This window comes from Amphiprion ocellaris, chromosome 15 (genome assembly GCF_022539595.1).
Source record: "Amphiprion ocellaris isolate individual 3 ecotype Okinawa chromosome 15, ASM2253959v1, whole genome shotgun sequence".
Lineage (NCBI taxonomy): Eukaryota > Metazoa > Chordata > Actinopteri > Pomacentridae > Amphiprion > Amphiprion ocellaris.
In genome coordinates, this window is record NC_072780.1 from 2,669,461 (window position 1) to 2,688,416 (window position 18,956).

General features: G+C 40.6%; 1 protein-coding gene and 1 long non-coding RNA gene across 3 annotated transcripts in view; both read left to right on the plus strand.

The window, feature by feature from the left end:
* The first annotated feature begins 726 nt into the window (after positions 1-726).
* Positions 727-18,956, plus strand: part of atf6b (activating transcription factor 6 beta) — a 31,294-nt gene continuing 13,064 nt past the window's right edge. Inside the window, exons 1-12 of one of the 2 annotated variants that reach the window (XM_023270247.3) lie at positions 727-1,020; positions 10,085-10,158; positions 10,633-10,714; positions 11,200-11,259; positions 11,345-11,424; positions 11,626-11,839; positions 13,470-13,634; positions 14,047-14,210; positions 14,663-14,842; positions 16,118-16,200; positions 17,052-17,258; positions 18,813-18,920. In XM_023270247.3, coding sequence (XP_023126015.2) covers positions 942-1,020; positions 10,085-10,158; positions 10,633-10,714; positions 11,200-11,259; positions 11,345-11,424; positions 11,626-11,839; positions 13,470-13,634; positions 14,047-14,210; positions 14,663-14,842; positions 16,118-16,200; positions 17,052-17,258; positions 18,813-18,920 — 1,496 coding nt within the window. In that variant the 5' untranslated portion in view covers positions 727-941. Of the gene's footprint in view, positions 1,021-10,084; positions 10,159-10,632; positions 10,721-11,199; positions 11,260-11,344; positions 11,425-11,625; positions 11,840-13,469; positions 13,635-14,046; positions 14,211-14,662; positions 14,843-16,117; positions 16,201-17,051; positions 17,259-18,812; positions 18,921-18,956 lie in introns of both variants that reach the window. The other variant, XM_055017947.1, reaches the window with a different exon arrangement.
* On the plus strand, positions 1,163-8,407 carry LOC129350681 (uncharacterized). Its single transcript, XR_008604162.1, has 2 exons — positions 1,163-7,061; positions 7,754-8,407. It is a non-coding gene; the product is annotated as an uncharacterized LOC129350681 (long non-coding RNA).

Consider the following 18,956-nt stretch of genomic DNA (forward strand, 5'->3'; position numbering starts at 1 on the left):
CCTGGACAGGTAACAGTCTATCACAGTGCTACACAGAGACAAACAATCACACTCACATTCACACCTATGGAAAATTTAGAATCACCAGTTAACCTCAGCATGTTTCTGGACTAACCTGCAGCTATCTCACCATCCTGTTAAACATTCACTCTGCAGCACCTGCTCCATCCTCTGGAAGCTTTAATAGATGTAGAAACTATCTCTTTCTAGGTTCAGGCTACTGCAGGTTTCATTTCATCCTCCTCCACCCCTCTGCTGTTATGTAATGACTCCCACTCTCCATCCTACAAAAATGACCTTAAAAATAACAACCCCAGCAGCAGGAGAGGCTATTTACCAACTCATAGCGTTGGTTTGCTTATTTGTATGAAACAGCTTCTTTTAAATTCGCCTACAGATCGAAATAACGCGACGTTAATAAATTCAATGCTTGAATCAACGTGTTTCACATTTTTTTTGCTCAGCTAACGCAGGAGTGGCTTGGGTATCTGTTGATTTTAAAAACTGCTCGCGTTCATTGGCTAATTGTGCCTGCCAATCAAAATACAGGCATTCGATTGGTCCAAATCACCTTTAAAACCTTGTCACCTCGACAATATACTCCCTACTTCCCCAATGGCACTTACTGAGCCATCCTAATGGGCGTGTGTGTCGTCAATCACACCTTTCTTTGCGGTTATTGGCTCCTCTGCCCGGAGTGGGCGGGGACTTTATAGAAAGAGCGTTTCCTCGTCTGTCATGTGAAAGGAAAGGGAAGGACCGACTGGAAACACGAACTGGACCTAAAAACCAACTCCCCGAAGGAAACCCCGTTTAGTCTGAAGATATTTAATCATTTAAATGATTACTGAGCCTGCCAGAGGTCAGCTAGCTGGATGCTGAAGCTGGTTTTCCTGTGTTTGCTAAGCTAAGCTAGCTGATATCAAACACCGCCTTAGGAGATGAGCTCCGATCTTGACCTGGACCTAGACCTGAACAAGAGGTTCTTCGCTGATAACCTGCTGACCAGCGAGGACTGGGGTAGGTCCACATTAAAATACAGAATATAGTTCACATTGAAAGCTTTAAAATATAGAAAACAGTTCACTAAAAGCTTTAAAATACAGAAAATACAGGCGGTTCTTCGCTGATAACCTGCTGACCTGCGAGGACTGGGGTAGGTTCACATTAAAATACAGAAAATAATTCATTAAAGGCTTTAAAATAAAGAAATTAGTTCACATTAAAGGTTTCAAAATAAAGGAATAAAGCGGTTTCTAGGGTGAGTTCACATTTCAGGCGTTTAGGAGCTAAAATAAATCGGTTTCTATCCGGTGGTGATAACCGTCTTTAACGAGTATTTTCCTCCTATAACAGCTCAATATTGAACCTAAAATCGTTTATTTGGTGTTTTATGTGTCAGTCTGTGAGAGGTGTGGTCTGGGTTAATTTAGGGTTAGTTAGTGTTAAAGTGCTTCCTGACATGTCAGGTTTATCTTTAACACGGAGGCAGATTACACATTAATACAACCACATGGATCCTTTATCCTGTTGGAGCTACAGTTCAGGGTTTCTGTTGTTAAATCTATAGTTCAGGGTTTCTGTTGTTAAATCTATAGTTCAGGGTTTCTATTGTTAAATCAATAGTTCAGGGTTTCTGTGGTTAAATCTATAGTTCAGGGTTTCTGTTGTTAAATCTATAGTTCAGGGTTTCTGTGGTTAAATCTATAGTTTAAGGGTTTCTGTTGTTAAATCTATAGTTCAGGGTTTCTATGGTTAAATCTATAGTTTAAGGGTTTCTGTTGTTAAATCTATAGTTCAGGGTTTCTGTGGTTAAATCTATAGTTCAGGGTTTCTGTTGTTAAATCTATAGTTCAGGGTTTCTGTTGTTAAATCTATAGTTCAGGGTTTCTGTGATTAAATCTATAGTTAAAGGGTTTCTGTTGTTAAATCTATAGTTCAGGGTTTCTGTTGTTAAATCTATAGTTCAGGGTTTCTGTTGTTAAATCTATAGTCCAGGGTTTCTGTTGTTAAATCTATAGTTCAGGGTTTCTGTTGTTAAATCTATAGTTCAGGGTTTCTGTTGTTAAATCTATAGTTCAGGGTTTCTGTGGTTAAATCTATAGTTTAAGGGTTTCTGTTGTTAAGGGTCATGAGTTGAGGACTTGGACCACCCTGGGTACAAAGGTAGACCTTCTCCTCTGTATCCTGCATGCAGGGCAGCGAAGCCGTCGACCAGAAGGAAGCCACTCAGATGCAGAGAAGAGATCATATGAGGGTCATGGATGATCCGGTTTGCCAGTCTACATGTTAACTGTTCATACACTGCAGACAGAGTTCTGAGAGGCAGTTCTATGATTTTTGAGCAGACAGTGACGGTCCTCTGCAGGCAGTTTCTTTTCTGGAGGCTGGTGGAGTAGAACCAGCAGGTGATGGAGAAGGTGATGGTGCTCTCTATGAAGGAGTAATAGAATGTCTGGAGAATGTTCTTATTTACTCCAAAAGAGTTGAGCTTCCTTAGGAGATACTGCCTCTGGTGACATTGCCTGATAATCTCTTCTGTGTTAGAGGAGAATTTCAGCTGGCTGTCAAAGATGGTACCCGGATATTTGTACTCCTCCACAAGCTCAACAGGCATTCCATGGATGGTGGGGTGACAGCTGTAGCCAGCACTATCTGCTGGTTGGAAAAGGTCACCACCATCTCCTTGTTTTTTTTTTTTTTTAACATTCAGCTCCAGGCAAGAGTCATCACACCAGTCCACAACCTCCCTGAGGACTGACAGCAGAGACAGGAGAACTGTGTTGTCTGCATATTTGACCAGGTGGGAATTGGGCTGTGTGGATCTGCAGTCATCCGTGTAGAGGATGAAGAGTAGTGGAGAGAGGACATAGCCCTGAGGAGAACCAGTGGAGGTGTGTTGTAGATCAGAGAAGGTGTTATTGACCCACACTTTCTGTGATCTGTGGGTTAAAAAGTGCAATAACCACAGGATGAGCTGATCATCCAGGTGGAAGCAGGAGGAGAGTTTGTGAGCCAGGATGTGAGGCTGGAGGGTGTTAAATGCCGAGGAGAAGTCGGCAAACAGGAGTCTTGCTGAGGTGTTTGGGTGTTCCAGGTGACAGTGTAAAGTGTCCAGAATGAATATTTTGGCATCATCAATACCTCTGCTCGAACGATATGCAAATTGGCGAGGGTCAATCTGTGAGTTAGTTACTCCAATGATGTGATGTTTCACGATTCTCTCCATTGCCTTCATCACGAGGGAGGTGAGAGCCACAGGTCTGAAGTCATTGAGTACTTTGGTTGCACTCTTCTTGGGGATGACTGTGGAGTGTTTTCACAACTGAGGAACTGTACGGCTGTCCAGGGAGTTTTGGAAGAGGGTCTGAAACACACCTCCCAGCTGTTCTGCACAGTGCCTGAGCACACGACCACTGATGATGTCCGGGCCGGGGAACTGGTTGTTGGTGGAGTCAGACTGGAACCAGCTGAATGGGTTAACTGGTGGATGGTTAACTGGTAGAGGATTAGGGGTTAACTGGTAGATGGTTCACTGGTAGAGGGACAGGGGTTAACTTGTTCATCATCAGTCACTAATAATCCTAATAATGATCAGTCCAGTTATCAGGGTCAGTCTTTAGTTCATGTTGAGGCTGAAGCTTGAAATAACTGAAGTGTTTTAATTATTATCATGTGAGAAACGGTTCAATCCTGCTGAGTTCAGCTCTCCTGTAGGATTGTAAGTACGTTTGAGTGTCGGATTAAATAGATTCATCATTTCCACCTCCCTGCTGCTGGTCTCCACAGCCAGGTAATAAACTGGATTAGATAAGATGAAATCTTAATGGTCTGAACCAGAGAATTGGGTCAGTGCTGATACTGGAGTTTACAACACGATGAAGGCATAAAGATGGTTCATCTAAACCGTTAAACCAGTTTTACTTTTCTAGAACTTTTAATTGAAAGGCTGCTGTTCTGTCTTTTCCTTCAGTCATCAAAATCTGAATGTTATCTGGGAGCCAACAGCAGTAGAATGAAATTATTAGAATATAAACATATAAAACAGCTTTTAACCCTGTTTCAGTCATTATTCTATCTCTGGAGGATTAGTTTAATGTTTTATCAGCTGAAAGGTGTGTTTATTAATCCATTCATAGGTTGGATTATGGTTATTATTTGTGCTTATTATTTCATTATTTAATCAAATTATTTGGCTCATAAAATGTTGGAAAACTGAAAACCATTAATAACATTATCTCAGAACATATTTTTGTCCACATAACGCAAAACTAAGGATTTTCAATTGATTGGAACTTGAAACCAAAAATACCCCCAAAACTCTTATTTCAGAACCTCAGACAATCAAATCTTTGCTTGTTTTTGTTTAAAAAGGTAAAAAAAAAATGCTAATTAATATCTTTCTTATCATCTATTCTACTGTTGAAGGTCCAGTTATGCCTTTATTCCATAAAACCTCGCATTTGTTTATGTCAGAATAAAGTGTTCCCTGGTGGTTCGGCTGTAGAACAGATGAAATATGATGGTGTGTAGAGTGAATTTTGTAGGATTAAAAGAACATTAAAAGCTGACTCTCTGACCTCCGGTACAAAGCTGCCGTGTTTGTTTCAGTTTCAAAGTCCGGAGTCATTTTGCATGAAAACACGCCGTGCATCATGGGAGAAATGACATCAGAAACTGCCCTGTTCACTTCCTGGAATGAATAAATAAGGTCAGACCGCTAGCAGGCTGAGTTTAGGGTAATAATAGTAGTCTGGACATCTTCTTCGGGCTTTATAGAATAGATGAGGTTTGAATAGATAACTGTTTTCAGGTTTGTTGTTTGGCTGCAGAAGATAAACAATCAATAGTATTAATTTATCAGTTAAGTTGATCTCTGATGTTTTGTCACCTGAACATGTTGACTGGATGAATATATTAAAAATAACTGCTGCAGATGTTTTATTTAGTTGTTCTTTAACAGACTTCTTCCTTCATACTTGTTAAAAGCAGCGTCACTGAGTTTGTTTCATTGCTGCTTATTGTTCTTCAGTTAGTTCACAGACCACATATTTTCTATTTTATGAAGCTGGAGCTGTCAGAACTCATCACTTCCTCCATATCAGAGGATGTTTTAAAAAGATAGATAGATAGATAGATAGATAGATAGATAGATAGATAGATAGATAGATAGATAGATAGACTGTAGATAGATAGATCTGTAGATAGATAGATCGATCTATAGATGGATAGACTATAGATAGATAGATAGATAGATAGATAGATGGATAGATGCTTTATTTATCCTGAGGGTTTTACTGTCAGAGCAGAACCAATCACTGATCAATCATTTATCTACAGAAAGCTGACAAAAATACCAAACATTGTGGGTCCAGCTTCTCAAAGAACTTTCCCTCATTTTCTGATATTTTCGGTTTTCAGTATTTCACTGATTCTTTGTGAAGCTGAACAGAAACTGAGTTGTATTTAGACAGAATATCGTCTGTTCAGGTCTCTAATCTTTGAGAAACCTGAAAATATCCAAACCTGTTTAATTTCCTGATTACACACAATTATGGTGCTCAGTACCGTTTGTTCATTTATTATTGAATCTCTTTTTCTTTTGTGTTGGTTTGGTTTTCTTTTCTTTTTTCAAATTTTTATTTATTTTTTTTCTATTGATGGACAGTTAGTAGTTGGGCATAACACACCACCTTACAATCTTTAATTGCAATAGCAACGCCTGTTATTTTCTATCCCTGTTCATCCTGTTCGTCCTGTTCGTCCTGTCCAGTCTTTGTTTCCCCCACACATCACTGAGGTGTAGCACTGCCCTCCCTGGCTCATAATAGGGAATTCTAATAAAGAAGGTCTGCTTAGCTTTCAGGGAGGGCCGGTGATGGTCACACACATGCACTAAATATTAAAATATTTGGTTGCAAGACTAAAATATGCATCAATCTCATATAATGTTGACTCCCCTTTTGTGGAGTTAAACAATGAGAACAAATGCAGACAAAAAAAAAGAAAAAAAAAAATTTCCTGATTAATGTTTGATCCCTGAAGCCTTCAATGACTGGAAATCCATCACAGCTGGAGCTGACGTTTATTCATAGTTCTGTCGGACTAAAACTCCAGAATACTAAAAGATGTTCAGTTTATGTCTGTCAGATCAGGAAATGCTGGAACTCTCCTCAGGTAGAACCTGGACCCTTAAAGGTTTGGTTATTTATACTTGATAATTACAAAAATGAATAAGTAGTTATTAAAATGATTAATTATTGAAATAATTAGTCATTAAAATGATTCGTTTTTACAATAATTAGTTATTAAAATAACTGCTGAATAGTTTCATTGTGTTCCCATAAACATTAGTTTCCATCAGTTCTCAGCTTGAACACTGAAGACGTTCTGGTCATAGTTTCATATATCAGGGTTTGCTGGTGTCTGACCTGCAGCTCAACAGGAATGTTAGAAACTCAGTTCAGCTGCAGCCTTGGATTTATTTTATTTATTTTTTATTCGTTTTTTTTTTTTTAACTGATGTTTGATGTGGAGTGTTCATCTGTATTTCAGTTTAAAGTTGGTCTGTAGGGCTAGGGTTGTGTGTCTGTATTCAGGGTTAGGGTTGTGTGTATTCAGGGTTAGGATTGTGTGTATTCAGGGTTAGGATTGTGTGTATTCGGGGTTAGGGTTGTGTGTCTGTATTCAGGGTTAGGGTTGTGTGTATTCAGGGTTAGGGTTGTGTGTCTGTATTCAGGGTTAGGGTTGTGTGTATTCAGGGTTAGGGTTGTGTGTATTCAGGGTTAGGGTTGTGTGTATTCAGGGTTAGGGTTGTGTGTCTGTATTCAGGGTGACATCACCCGTTGGTTTCTGCACTGAGAAAATGAAGCCTCTTCCTGGTTGACATCTTGGATTTTTGGAGCCAGAGATGACAACAAGGGCGGAGCCGGAGAGCAGTGATTGGTCAGACTGACTGAGAGCCGAGGACTCTCTGTCCCGCCCTCATTTACTGGCTGCCGCTGTTTAGCGATGCTGCTGCTGACAACATTAGCCTCCAAAAGTGAAGCTAAACTCTGCAGGTAAGTCATTTTTGTAACTAGTTGTACTCTTCTCCACATCTGGAAAACATCACATATAAAGCAGTGAAGTTACTGTAAGTTAACACCAGACTGTAACCTCTGATATAAACATGTTCTAACATCGTGTTTTAAAGTTGTTCTGTAAATCTGAGATTACGTTTCCTCATTTAGTGTTAACGCTGATGCTAAATCAGGTTAGTCAGTGTCATAAACTAGTTAACTGTAAGCTGGAGCTAAGTTTCCTGCAGATCACAGCTGATCAGTCATAACGGATGGATAACTGCTGTTTTAATGATCAGCAGATATAAATCTATGTTAATGTTCCTCCACAGAACTGTTACTGATGAATGTTAATCTCTCAGTTCAGTTCTGAGTTAATATCTCTGTTCTTTGCTTCAGTTTTTTTTTTTACTCTACAACAGTGTATGGTCAGATAACTGTGGAGCTCATGTTAATGCTAATGATATATTAGAATAAATAGAATAAACTTTATTGTCCATCTAAGGCAGTAAAATGGTCTTTAGCCTCAACCAGGAAAACAAACATTTCCATGATTAAAAAATAGGACAAAATACACTCTGTTGTGTTCCATTCATATCCTGCTGTGTTCACTCTGATATTTAATCTTCCAGCAGTTGGAATGAAAGAACCTTGTAGGTCGTTTCCTCACTGTTAGTGTCTTTTCCTTCCAGCCTTGGTCTGGATCATTGGGAACATCTAGTCTGATGGACTGAGAGTTACAGAGAACATGAACATCCAGCTGTGGTTGTCTGAAGAGTCTTTTCTCCTCCATCACTGTGAGAAAGAGCAGCACTGATGTCCTCATCCTTCCAGTAATAACAATAATGCTGCAGATTCAGCTCCTCTCTTCTCCCATCCCTCCCCCTCTACCCCTCTACCTCCACCTCTATCCCTCTACCTCCACCTCTACCCCTCTACCTCTATCCCTCTATCTCTACCTCTTTACCTCTTCTGTCCCTCTCAACCCGTCCGGCCAGCAGCAGATGGATCCCCCCACATAAAGAGCCGGGTTCTGCTCAAGGTTTTTTTTCCCTGTTAAAAGGGTGTTTTCCTGCCACTGTTGCCTTAGGGCTGCTCTGGGGGTTCAGGCATATGGGTTCTGTAAAGCGTCTTGAGACAGTGTGACTTGTAGTTGGCGCTATATAAATAAAATTGAATTGAATAATACAACTTGTGACTGTTCAGTTTTTACACTTCACTGTTAGCAACACATTATTTATTCCATCCATTTATTTCATGTGTTTACACATCTTTACAGTTCACAATTGTTAAATAGTGCAGTTTTTAAATGTGCAATAAAGTAATAATGAAGCTTCTGCTCTGAATGTGTTGATGTTTTAATGCTGCATATCTTCTATAAATAATGACAACATGTACTCTGTATTATCATTATGCTACAACAGCAGAGATGAAGTTAAAGGTGATAAATGGAACATGTGAATACTAAGAACAGAGAATAATAAACAGCTGAGAGTTGCTCTGTCCTTCTGTAAGTGAAAGCTAAACAGGAAGTGGTTTACTGAGGATGTCGTCCATTCAGTCTCTTTCTTCACATCCAGATGAGGTTTTCCTTCTGTTGGCTTCACTCAGAAGATCCTCACAGTGAATATGCGACACCTGAGATGAAGACAGACGTCTCAGTATCAGTATCAACAGCAGAGGTTCATTTTAAAGTGACCCTGGAAAGATTTCCTCTGTCATATGTAGCTTTCCAAGCACTGAAAAACAGAAAGGCCTGTAGTCACTTTAGCTTTAGGGGAGAGGATTTTATTATCCAGCTTATCTGTGCTGTAATTTAAATGTAATAACTGTAGTGTTCATCATTACTTTGATCATATTCTGGGAGTTTATTTTTCCAGTCTACACTGCAGGAATAAGTACTAAAACATGTGAATCAGTCATTAAACAATGTTAACCATTATGAAGTAGATTTACTGTTTTCTCCAGTTTAACTTCAGAGACTCAGCAGATATTCAGGACTACTGACAACACAGAACCTTAACCTTACTGTTTTAATCACATTTAGGTTTTCTAAACGTTACATTAATGTGAACCAGCGTTTCCACTGACAATTTTATTAACTAAATGTACCACATTACAGTAACACAACATACTTCAGCTGTTTACATGAAACGCAAACATCGTTAGCTTAATGCTACGTTAACTTTAACCAGGCTATGACTGAGCAGTTAGCTCGGTTAGCATCGCTAACATTAAAGCTAATATTTACCGGATGCTAACTCTCTTCTCTGGTCAACACACACAGAAATAAACTCCACCAACATCTGGAGTGCATGGCACACATTATATCTGGCACTAAAGCTGCATATAAAGTGCAATAAAAGCGGCACCGATACGAAAATAAATATTAACTTACCAAACTATCAGAGTCCTTTCAGTGTCTGCTGGTAGAATCAGCTGAAGGTAGAAAACTGGTTAAAACAAGCCAACAGGCAGGAAAACTGTCTGTGGAGAAGGTTCTGCTGCTCCACCGATAAATAAACTAACAGTTATTATATCAGAATTAATCCAAACGAGGAGAGCAGAGTCTCTGCTGTCTCCTCCATAGGACCTGTCAATCATTCCAGACCAGACTGTCAATCAAGTAGCCCCGCCCCCTGACCTCGCAAAACTTTAACGCTCTATAAAAAAATTCAATATTGATTTATTTTAAGATCGGGACCTGATCTCTCATTTTCACCATAAAAACTAAAGAAAAAAAATCCTGAGCCGTAGAAAAGCAGTCTATCAAATTTTAGTTTTTCCCGTGATGAATTGGGGTCTATGGAGCTTTTTGGAGCCAGCCCCTGGTGGACGGTGTGATATTGCAAGTTTTTGACACTTCCGTGTTGGCTTCATATTTGGAGCTACATCCATCTTTATATACAGTCTATGATCAGGCTGTGTTGTGTTGTCAGACCTGTTACAATGTGTCAGACCTGTTGTGTCAGACTGTGTTGTGTTGCCAGACCTGCTATCTTGTGTCTAACCCTCTGCTGCAGATGCCTGCCTGTACCAGTGTGAAAGCATGGAGGATGACGGAGACTTCAGCCGTGGGCTGAAATACGACGCATCGGTATGAACACAAAGACAGAGTCTCTGGTTTCTGAAACCAACACTCAGCGTTCAAACATTTTCACACAGGAAAGTGCACCGATTCAGACCGTTACTGACACTACCAATATTCATTACACTAATTAATCAGTCTTGTTCAGCTGCAGTTTCTCAACAAAAACACAGAATGAACTGAAATCTTAGAAATGTTTTTGCTTCAAGCCTCTGTCAGGTAAAGTCAGGAGATGGTTCCATCTGGTTTCCATTTTATGAAAAGTCTCAACCAGTAATAGAAAAAACTGCAGTGAAATTCAGACAGTTTATTAAAGACTGGTGATCCTCTAATTGTTTTCCTGCTGACACCAGCAGCAGATTAAGGGATACAGTAAACATTCTCTCAGCTCACAGTAAGATGTAAACTGATTTGCTGCTGGTGGTTTCCCTCCTACCTTCTTCTTTCCTCTAATTACATCTGTCTCTCTTCAACCCCTCACAGTTTGACAACGACCTCGTGCTCACACTCGATCCCGACAACCCCACGTCGCCATGGCAACACCTTCACGACAACCTTCTCACAGGTACAGGTAACCGTGGAGCTGACCGGCGGCAGCTCGGAGCCCTTCGGTCAGCGTTTTGTTTTCACTCACCTCTGAAACACGAGGCGCTTCGTCCTCAGCAGCTGGAAAACCTGCTGGTTCCAAATGTTTTATGGAGTTTAATAGTTCTAATACTTATGTTTCATGCATTTTATTTTATATTGTATATGTCCTCAGATTGAGCATGTATGGTAGGAAACTGTAGATAATGAGGAAAGAAAGAGTGTTTCATATTCCCTTAGTTTCACATTTAATCGGAGAAAAACTGCAGAAAAATATCAATAAGCATCACTGTAGTAATGCTGTTCTGGGGTTTGGTGGCCTCTTCTATCCAGAAAGCAGTGAAATTCTTTAAGTTTTTTCAGTTTTGTGGATGTTTATAGTTGAACTAACATTAAATCCTTAGAAAGGAAACATTTTAAGTCGAGATTTAACATCAAATAATTTATAATTCTGTTTCATTGAAGGAGAAGCTCCAGTGATAAAGAATGAAATGACAATAACACAGCCTTTACCGGTGGAAATGCGTGAGTTCACGTTTAGTTTCTTCAGATATGCCTTCTGTTTAGTACCTCTTCAGCAGGTGTTTACTGGTTGTTATTCTGTGTCCAGTGTTCCAGGTGAAAGCAGAGCCTCCCTCTCCAGCGTCCTCACTGGGATCCGACTGTTCTCCATCATCTCCAGACCCACAGGTGAGTTTCAGGTTATATTGATGGGCCTGCTGATACCAGTGTGCATTTTACACCACGTCCTAAAGTTGCTTTACTTTTCCTGCCAGAAGAATGTGTCAATTTAATTCATAATTTATATCACTAAAAGATTTAAGGAGCCTGACGGCAACAACAGAAAACAGAAGAACCCTAACCTCCGCTGTTCTGACTGTCCTTCCTCAGATCACAGTTAAAGGTGAAAACCCTCCGACTCCTCCGTACATGTACGGTGACGTGCTGTCGCCTCCGCTGGGATCCATGGAGGTAACTGTGGCAACGACTGCAGCGCCCCCGCCACAGGTTCCTGCAGCGACGCAGATTCCTGCAACAACGCAGCTCCAGGCAGCGATAACAGCGATCCCAGCGGTCATCAGTGGAATACAGACGCAGGCAGCAGGTACAAAGACCAATCAGGAAGAGTTTATAGTATATACATTCATGATGAAACCTGCTGCAGCTGTTTTCTTTAATGTGTAGGATGTTGATTCCTGTTATCTGTAGCTAGAGGGCGCTGTGTACAGAGTCAGAAAGTCTACCTGAAAACAGTGAATGACTTCTTTAGTCCAGAGAGACCAGGAATCTCTCTGCTCCCTCTTGAGATCAGCAAGAGAGTGAAGCTTCAGCTGTGATATTAGATCTCTCTATTTACCTGTTGATCTGCAGCAGAGACCCTTCAGCAGCCCCTAAACAACACAGGGCTTATTGTCACCGTCCCATGTAGCATGGAAACTCCTCTGGAGGAAACGATGGGAATGATGTACAGCAGGTTTAACTAAATGGACAGAAGTGTTTAGGCAGCAGCTCCTCATCACTGGGCTTTAGGCTTTAGCTTCTCTTCAGCTCTTCATGTTCCTGCTGCAGGACAGCAGCTGATTCACAGCTCAGTGAGAAATGAATGCAGTCATAGGAAGTTTTAGATCAGGGCTCCAGACTAACCTTTACGGTGGTTCCATGTAGGTGCTCCATGCATAATAATACTCATCTTGCTGCTGTCGCTCATCAGGACGAGTTTGTTTTTCAGTTTAGAGGAAAGACCCAGATGGTTTTCAGAAGCTGCATTTTCCAGAAGCTTCTGAAGTCGTTAACATCATGTGTAGATGGTAGTAACACAGAGAAGCTTCAAGTCTCCACTCAAACAGCTGGACCAGAATCTACTGTTAAAGGAGGGAAAGTGTTCTGATGTCAGATTTAACTAAAAAAAAAAAAGGCACACAGACAGAGTGGCAGAGTTCTGGTCCACAGTGGTTCTGAGCTGCTGTCCTGGTTGAGATAATTATCCTGCAGCTGATTCATTTCTCCTAAACACCAGCATCAGAGCATCCCAGTAAAAGGAAAGTTTCATCCTCAGCATTTATAATGTTAGATTAGTTCATCTGTTTGTAAATGCTGGCTGCTGCTAGCAGTTGTTGAAGCTGCTGCTTGTCTAATTCTCAGTGGATTTCAGATGAGTTACATCTGTAGACGTGTTTCTTCAAAGAATGCGTAACGATGGAAAAAATTACTAACAGACAGGAAATAAAACTCTAAATCAGCCTCTGAAAAGTGGATTACTGGTAGGTAGAGGAAACTGATCAGGAGCTTCCCTAGATTTTACATGAAAACATGAGTTCATTTAGTTTTTATTTTGTGAGAAATGCACTGCAGATTTTGTTTTCAGTTATTGGGTTTTAAATGACTTCAGGACCCTCCTTGTTGCAAATAAGATCATCAGTGTTTTTATTGATTAAATCAGCCCAACATCTCCTCCAAAGTCTGGTTTATGCTGATCTCTCCACTGAAATACTTGTTTGTGCAAATTGAAATAACCAGGGTGTGCACGTAATGAGCAGCTCCACCTAGTTTGCATTCCAAATCACTGCCTTAGTTTTCCTCTGACTGTGTTGTTAACAGCTGAGAATTTCTGTGCTGCAAACCAGTTAAAGTGTCTTTGTTTAGTCTAAATTACACAGTAACTGTCCTGAAGATATCTGCTATCTAGAAGGAATGTTCAGCTCAACTCTAAACTAACTCTGCTGTCTCTCCTCCAGTGCTGCCGGGCTCGGCCACATTAAAAGCCAGCTCCATCCTGAGCACCAAACCTCCCATCCAGCCCAGACCGGTGTGTGTCGCCACTCTCCCCGTCCCCCAGACCCCCACACCAGCCAAGACCCTGATCCTGCAGGGGCTCCCCTCCATGGACCAGAGCCGGCCTGGTAGGACGTCCTGCTGCAGAGCTTCAGTTTAGCTCTGGATGGGAGTTAATCTTTTAGTTTAGACCTACTGAGAACAGCAGAGGTGGAAGAAGAACTCTTTACCAAACAGTAAAAATACCCAAGAACAAGAAAACATCCTGCTGTTAAATTTATTTAGACTCTGCTCTGTTGGTGTAATCAGGAGTATTCAGACTAACAGGAATATTTAGTTTAGAGCAGCTACTGGTTGTTTTATAGACTCAGTATAATCACCAGTATTATACCGAACATGAATATTTAGTTTACAGCCGCTAGTGATTGTTTTATAGTTTCAGTATAATCAGGAGTATTATAACTAACACTAATATTTAGCTTAGAGCAGCAGCTACTGGTTGTTTTATGGACTCAGCAGCTTGAATCTTGTCTCCTCCAGTCGTCCTTTCTCCGTCCGTCTGCCTCGGTTCAGCTCCGGCCATCGTAAAGATGGAGCCCGTCTCTCCCAGCATGCCTTGCTCCAGCCCCACGGCCCCGCCCACCAGCAAACCCATCGTTCCGGCAACCACCACGTTACCTGGGAACAACTCCAGCGACATCGATGTGAGCATTCAGTGACTTGGCGCTGTTTATCATGTCAGGTTTATTTTTAAGGTTCTCTGATTTAATAAGGAGGAGGAAGAAATGAAGAGATGTTTGATAGTTAAGAGGATAACAGAAGGAAAAGGTTTGGAGAGTCAGAGAAGAGGAAGAACAGAGGAGGACTGGTGAGGAGGATGATGTTTGAAGAAGAGCACAAGGTTGGCGGACAATAGGAGGAGAGATAATAGAGTGAGAGCTTGGGAGTTAAACCGGTTTCATGATATAATCCAGCAGCCTGAGGCCACTGAGTGTTCAGATATCTGATCTTATATAAGAGGAGTCTGACGTAATAATAACCTGATAAACAGCTTTTCACACCAGAAAAATAGTTAAAGAACTGTGGGTTGAACTCCAAATTCTTTCTTCCCTTCTTTTCGCCTTCCTTTGTCTCGTTTCCCTACATCCCGGTGCAGATGAAGGTCCTGAAGCGGCAGCAGAGGATGATCAAGAACCGGGAGTCGGCCTGCCAGTCCAGGAAGAAGAAGAAGGAGTACCTGCAGAACCTGGAAGCTCAGCTGAGGGAGGCCCAGCAGGAGAACGAACGCCTCCGCAGGGAGAACCAGGCGCTGAGGGAGAGACTGGCTGGGAAGGAGGTGAAGACCTTAGAAGAACTATAAATATAATACTGATCCAGCTCTTTAACACAGGATGTGTCAGAAATGGAAAAACACAAAGAATGTTAGAAATAATTAATAGAAGAAGAAAAACATCAAGCTGGACGCTCCCATTAGTTTGAACCCTTCAGCCTCTAAAGGCATTTTATCTTAGAAATCACCCAAATGACTGCATTCATCAGAGCCAGAAACTGTAAAAACATCAAGACTCTCTGGGTTAGGAGCTTCCTGACTGTCCCTTTTCTAATCCTGTTTGACGACGAGATCCAGATCTGAGCCAGAAACTGATGTTTCATTCACCAGGAGGGATTCTTTAGCACAAACAGATTCCGTTATAAAAATAAATAAAATGATCATTCCACGGTGCAGCCGTCAGGTTATGCTGAGAATTTAAGGACTTTAGGCTGAACTGCAGGCAGTGTTCCATAGAGCAGAGAGGAGACAAGGATGGAAACTCATTTATAATGTAAATAGTATGAGATCCACTAAAGTATCTCCAGTATTAATAACACCTGTGGACATTTAAAAAGCCTCTGATCTACATCTACAACATTTTTCCATTTTTGTAAAAAAAGTTTTTTAAACAGCTCTTTCTACATCTGTTGGTGGTTTGCTGTTTCCACAGAGCTGCAAAACTTTATTTTGCTGAACAAAAATGAGCCCACAGTAAGTAAAATATGACCCAAACCTTTTGAGGTACAGAGGGTTAAAGTTGTGTTTTAGCTGATGTTTGAAATTAAATGCTGATTTAGTTGTAAAATGATGACTTATTCCCAGTATTTGGAGGAAAAGTGGCAAGAGAGTGGAAGTCACAGACATCCTGAAGCAGCACAGAAATCAATGCTTCTATACTTCTAGATACGTGGTGAAATTTAATGTTGTTCTAGAAGAGGGTGGTTTAGTTTTTATATTAGAAACCTGAGAGGAGCTGTGACTAAAGGAGCAGTCCAGCTGATTTCCCTGCAGACAGACGCTGACTGTACTGAAGGATATAATTAACAACCAATGAAACCAGAGGAAATAATTCAGAGGGACGAGGAAGATCAGACTGAGCTGCAGAAACCACAGAAGAGACAAACCTGTCAAACCTTTTGCTAAAATCTGTGTGGAAATGTCCAACAAACGTTACTGCGCTAGAAGATATTCCTGATGCAGACGCAGTGGAAAACGCTCTCATAAACATTATTAATATTATTAAAATTTCCCTGTAGGTACTCTGTTTACAAATAATAATGTTTGTTTGTTTTGTCTCAGGGCAGCGACTCGGCGAGCAACAAGAGAGCCGTGTGTGTGATGGCCGTTCTGCTCTTCATGACCTTCAGCTTTGGACCCGTCAGGTCTCTGTTCATGGAGATGCTTCTGATAAAGCTCAACCTGAAACGCAGATTCATTTTTATCCATGTCCAAACTACATCTGAAAACTCTTCCTCTGATTAAACACAACCTGAAACGCCAAGTCATCTTTACAGATGTCCAAGCTACGTCTGAAAACTGTCACAGAACCCTCTGAACCCAAGCAGTTTCTGTTCTGTTTCTCTTCACTGGGGGATAATATAGTTTTTAAAATAATAATAATAATAATAATAATAATAATAATAATAATAATTATTATTATTATTATTATTATTAATTGTAATTTAATTTTTCCGTAATATCAAACTTTGCTGCTCAATAGGAACAGTACAGCTGTGGTTAGACGTGTCTTGTGTGTGGTAGTTATAATGCCATTTATCTGTGAAAACTAAAAAACAAATTGAATTTCTTCCATACTTTCCAAAACTAAAAGAACTTGGAACATTTCCTAAATGCCCACAGCTGTTTGAATTTTACAAGAACCTGTGGTGATTTTTCATACTGTGGATATTCATTCTACATTTTAAATGTTTATCTTTGATGTGGTTCTTTTTCCCCATTTAACCAAAAGTCACATGATAATATGAAGGAAAGTAGAAAATCTGGCCAATCTTGCTGGGTCTTATAAAATAGACTTTGGTGATTTTAAAAGCCTTTTTAAACCTGGTAGCAGGTTTCATGGGTTCAGAGGGTTAAGTTGTGTTTTTTTTTAAACATTACCTTGTTCTCTTGTTGTGAAGTAATACTAACCCTAACCCTGAACAGTCAGATTTAGGGAACCCAGAGCTCAACATTAACCCATCAGACTGACTCTAACTGCTTTTATTCTCTGCAGCATCACAGACAGGAAGCTGTCCACGGTTCTGCAGGACGACGTGGTGTCATTTTCAGGACGACGGCTGCTGGAGATCCAACAACAACAACAACAACAACAACAGCAGCAGGTGGCAGCTCCACCTCCCAGCAGCGTCGAGGACAAGACGGAGGCAGAGGAGGAAGGAGGAGAAGAAGAAAGATACGCTGCAGAGTCTTATCAGTTCAGGTGAGAGGAGTCTGACCTGAGAGAGAAAACAGAGACTTTATTAATCCTCAGAGGGAGATCTGTTAAACAGAGACTGAAATCTGTTAACAGAGACTGAAATCTGTAAACAGGGACTTAAATCTGTAAAATAGAGACTTAAATCTGTAAAACAGAGACTTAAATCTGTAAAACAAAGACGTAAATCTGTAAAACTGAGACTTAAATCTGTAAAACAGACTTAAATCTGTAAAACAGACTTAAATCTGTAAAACAGAGACTGCGTCGAGCTGAGAGTGTTTTTAAATGCCAGCTGGAAGATTAAAACACCAAAATCATTGCTCGTTTAATTCAGACTTCTTGCTGTTTCTTTGCAGAAGATGAGACTTCTCTGAACTCGAAGCAGTTTCTGGACGGTTTTTATTCCTGTCACATTTTTAATGTCATGTTTTGCTGCAGAATAAAATCTTCCACCTCCATGGAAACCATACAGAGAACTCAAACAAGTCTTCAGTGATATGATAAAGCTGTAATGCCATGAAACATTAAAAATTAAACTGAAATGCTTTGATTTGGTTTACAAAAATGAAATATACTCAAAGCAACATGTCCAACATTTATCCAGATCCCCACAGGTGTTAGCAGCACTGGACAACAAATGGCAGTACAGACCATAAATCTGTACACGTTTTTAGTTTGTTCACATCCTTATCTCCTCTCTGCTCTGTGGAAACACTGCCTGCAGTTCAGCTGAAAGTCTCTGAATGACTGTCGGTTCACTGATGACTTCAAGGCTGCAACCAGACGCTCAGAATATATCAGGATCTGACCAGATCAGACTCTTTATTCTTAATTAATTTTTAAAGTAGAAAAATGTGATTTTGATGAAAAATCTAAACTTTAAACTTAGATTTAATTTAGTTTCCTGATGAACCTGTGGGGACTCTAACCTCCTGTTCAACAGTGAACAGCTTCTCAGATCCACCGGAGGTTTTGGGTTCAGATATCTCAGCGTGTTTCATTCTGGGCTGCTCCGTGTGACATGTATGTAGAAGGAACCTGTAGACATGTTTTAGACCTCTGAGCGTTAACCAGGGCTGCCTGCTCAGACATAAATTTAACTAATTAAAGGTCAGATTAAATGAGCTGTCAAATGTAGTCATCTCTCCTGTCTCATGTTTATCTGCTCTGAGAATCTCAACGTTGGCAGATTCTCTTCCTGCTTTTAATCACCTGAAATGATTCTGACTGAACTGGTTCTTCAGCACAGAACTGGTTCTTCAGCTCACCTCCAACCAGTTTCTGGAAATGCTGACGTGTCACAGAAAGAAACGTGTCACGGTGTTTCTGTCTTCAGTTTAATCAGGGTTCTACTGTTCTAATGTGTTTCTGTCTTCAGTTTAATCAGGGTTCTACTGTTCTAATGTGTTTCTGTCTTCAGTTTAATCAGGGTTCTACTGTTCTAATGTGTTTCTGTCTTCAGTTTAATCAGGGTTCTACCGTTCTAATGTGTTTCTGTCTTTAGTTTAATCAGGGTTCTACCGTCCTAATGTGTGTGTTTGTGTTGTTCTTGTGCAGAAACCTGAGCGACATGTTCAGTGATGTGAAAGACCTGGTTCTGCAGGACATCGACCGTTATTTCAGCTCCTCAGACTGCCGGCAGTTCAACCGCTCCGAGTCCCTCAGGTCAGTCCAACCCCTCTGAGTCTCTCAGGTCTCTCA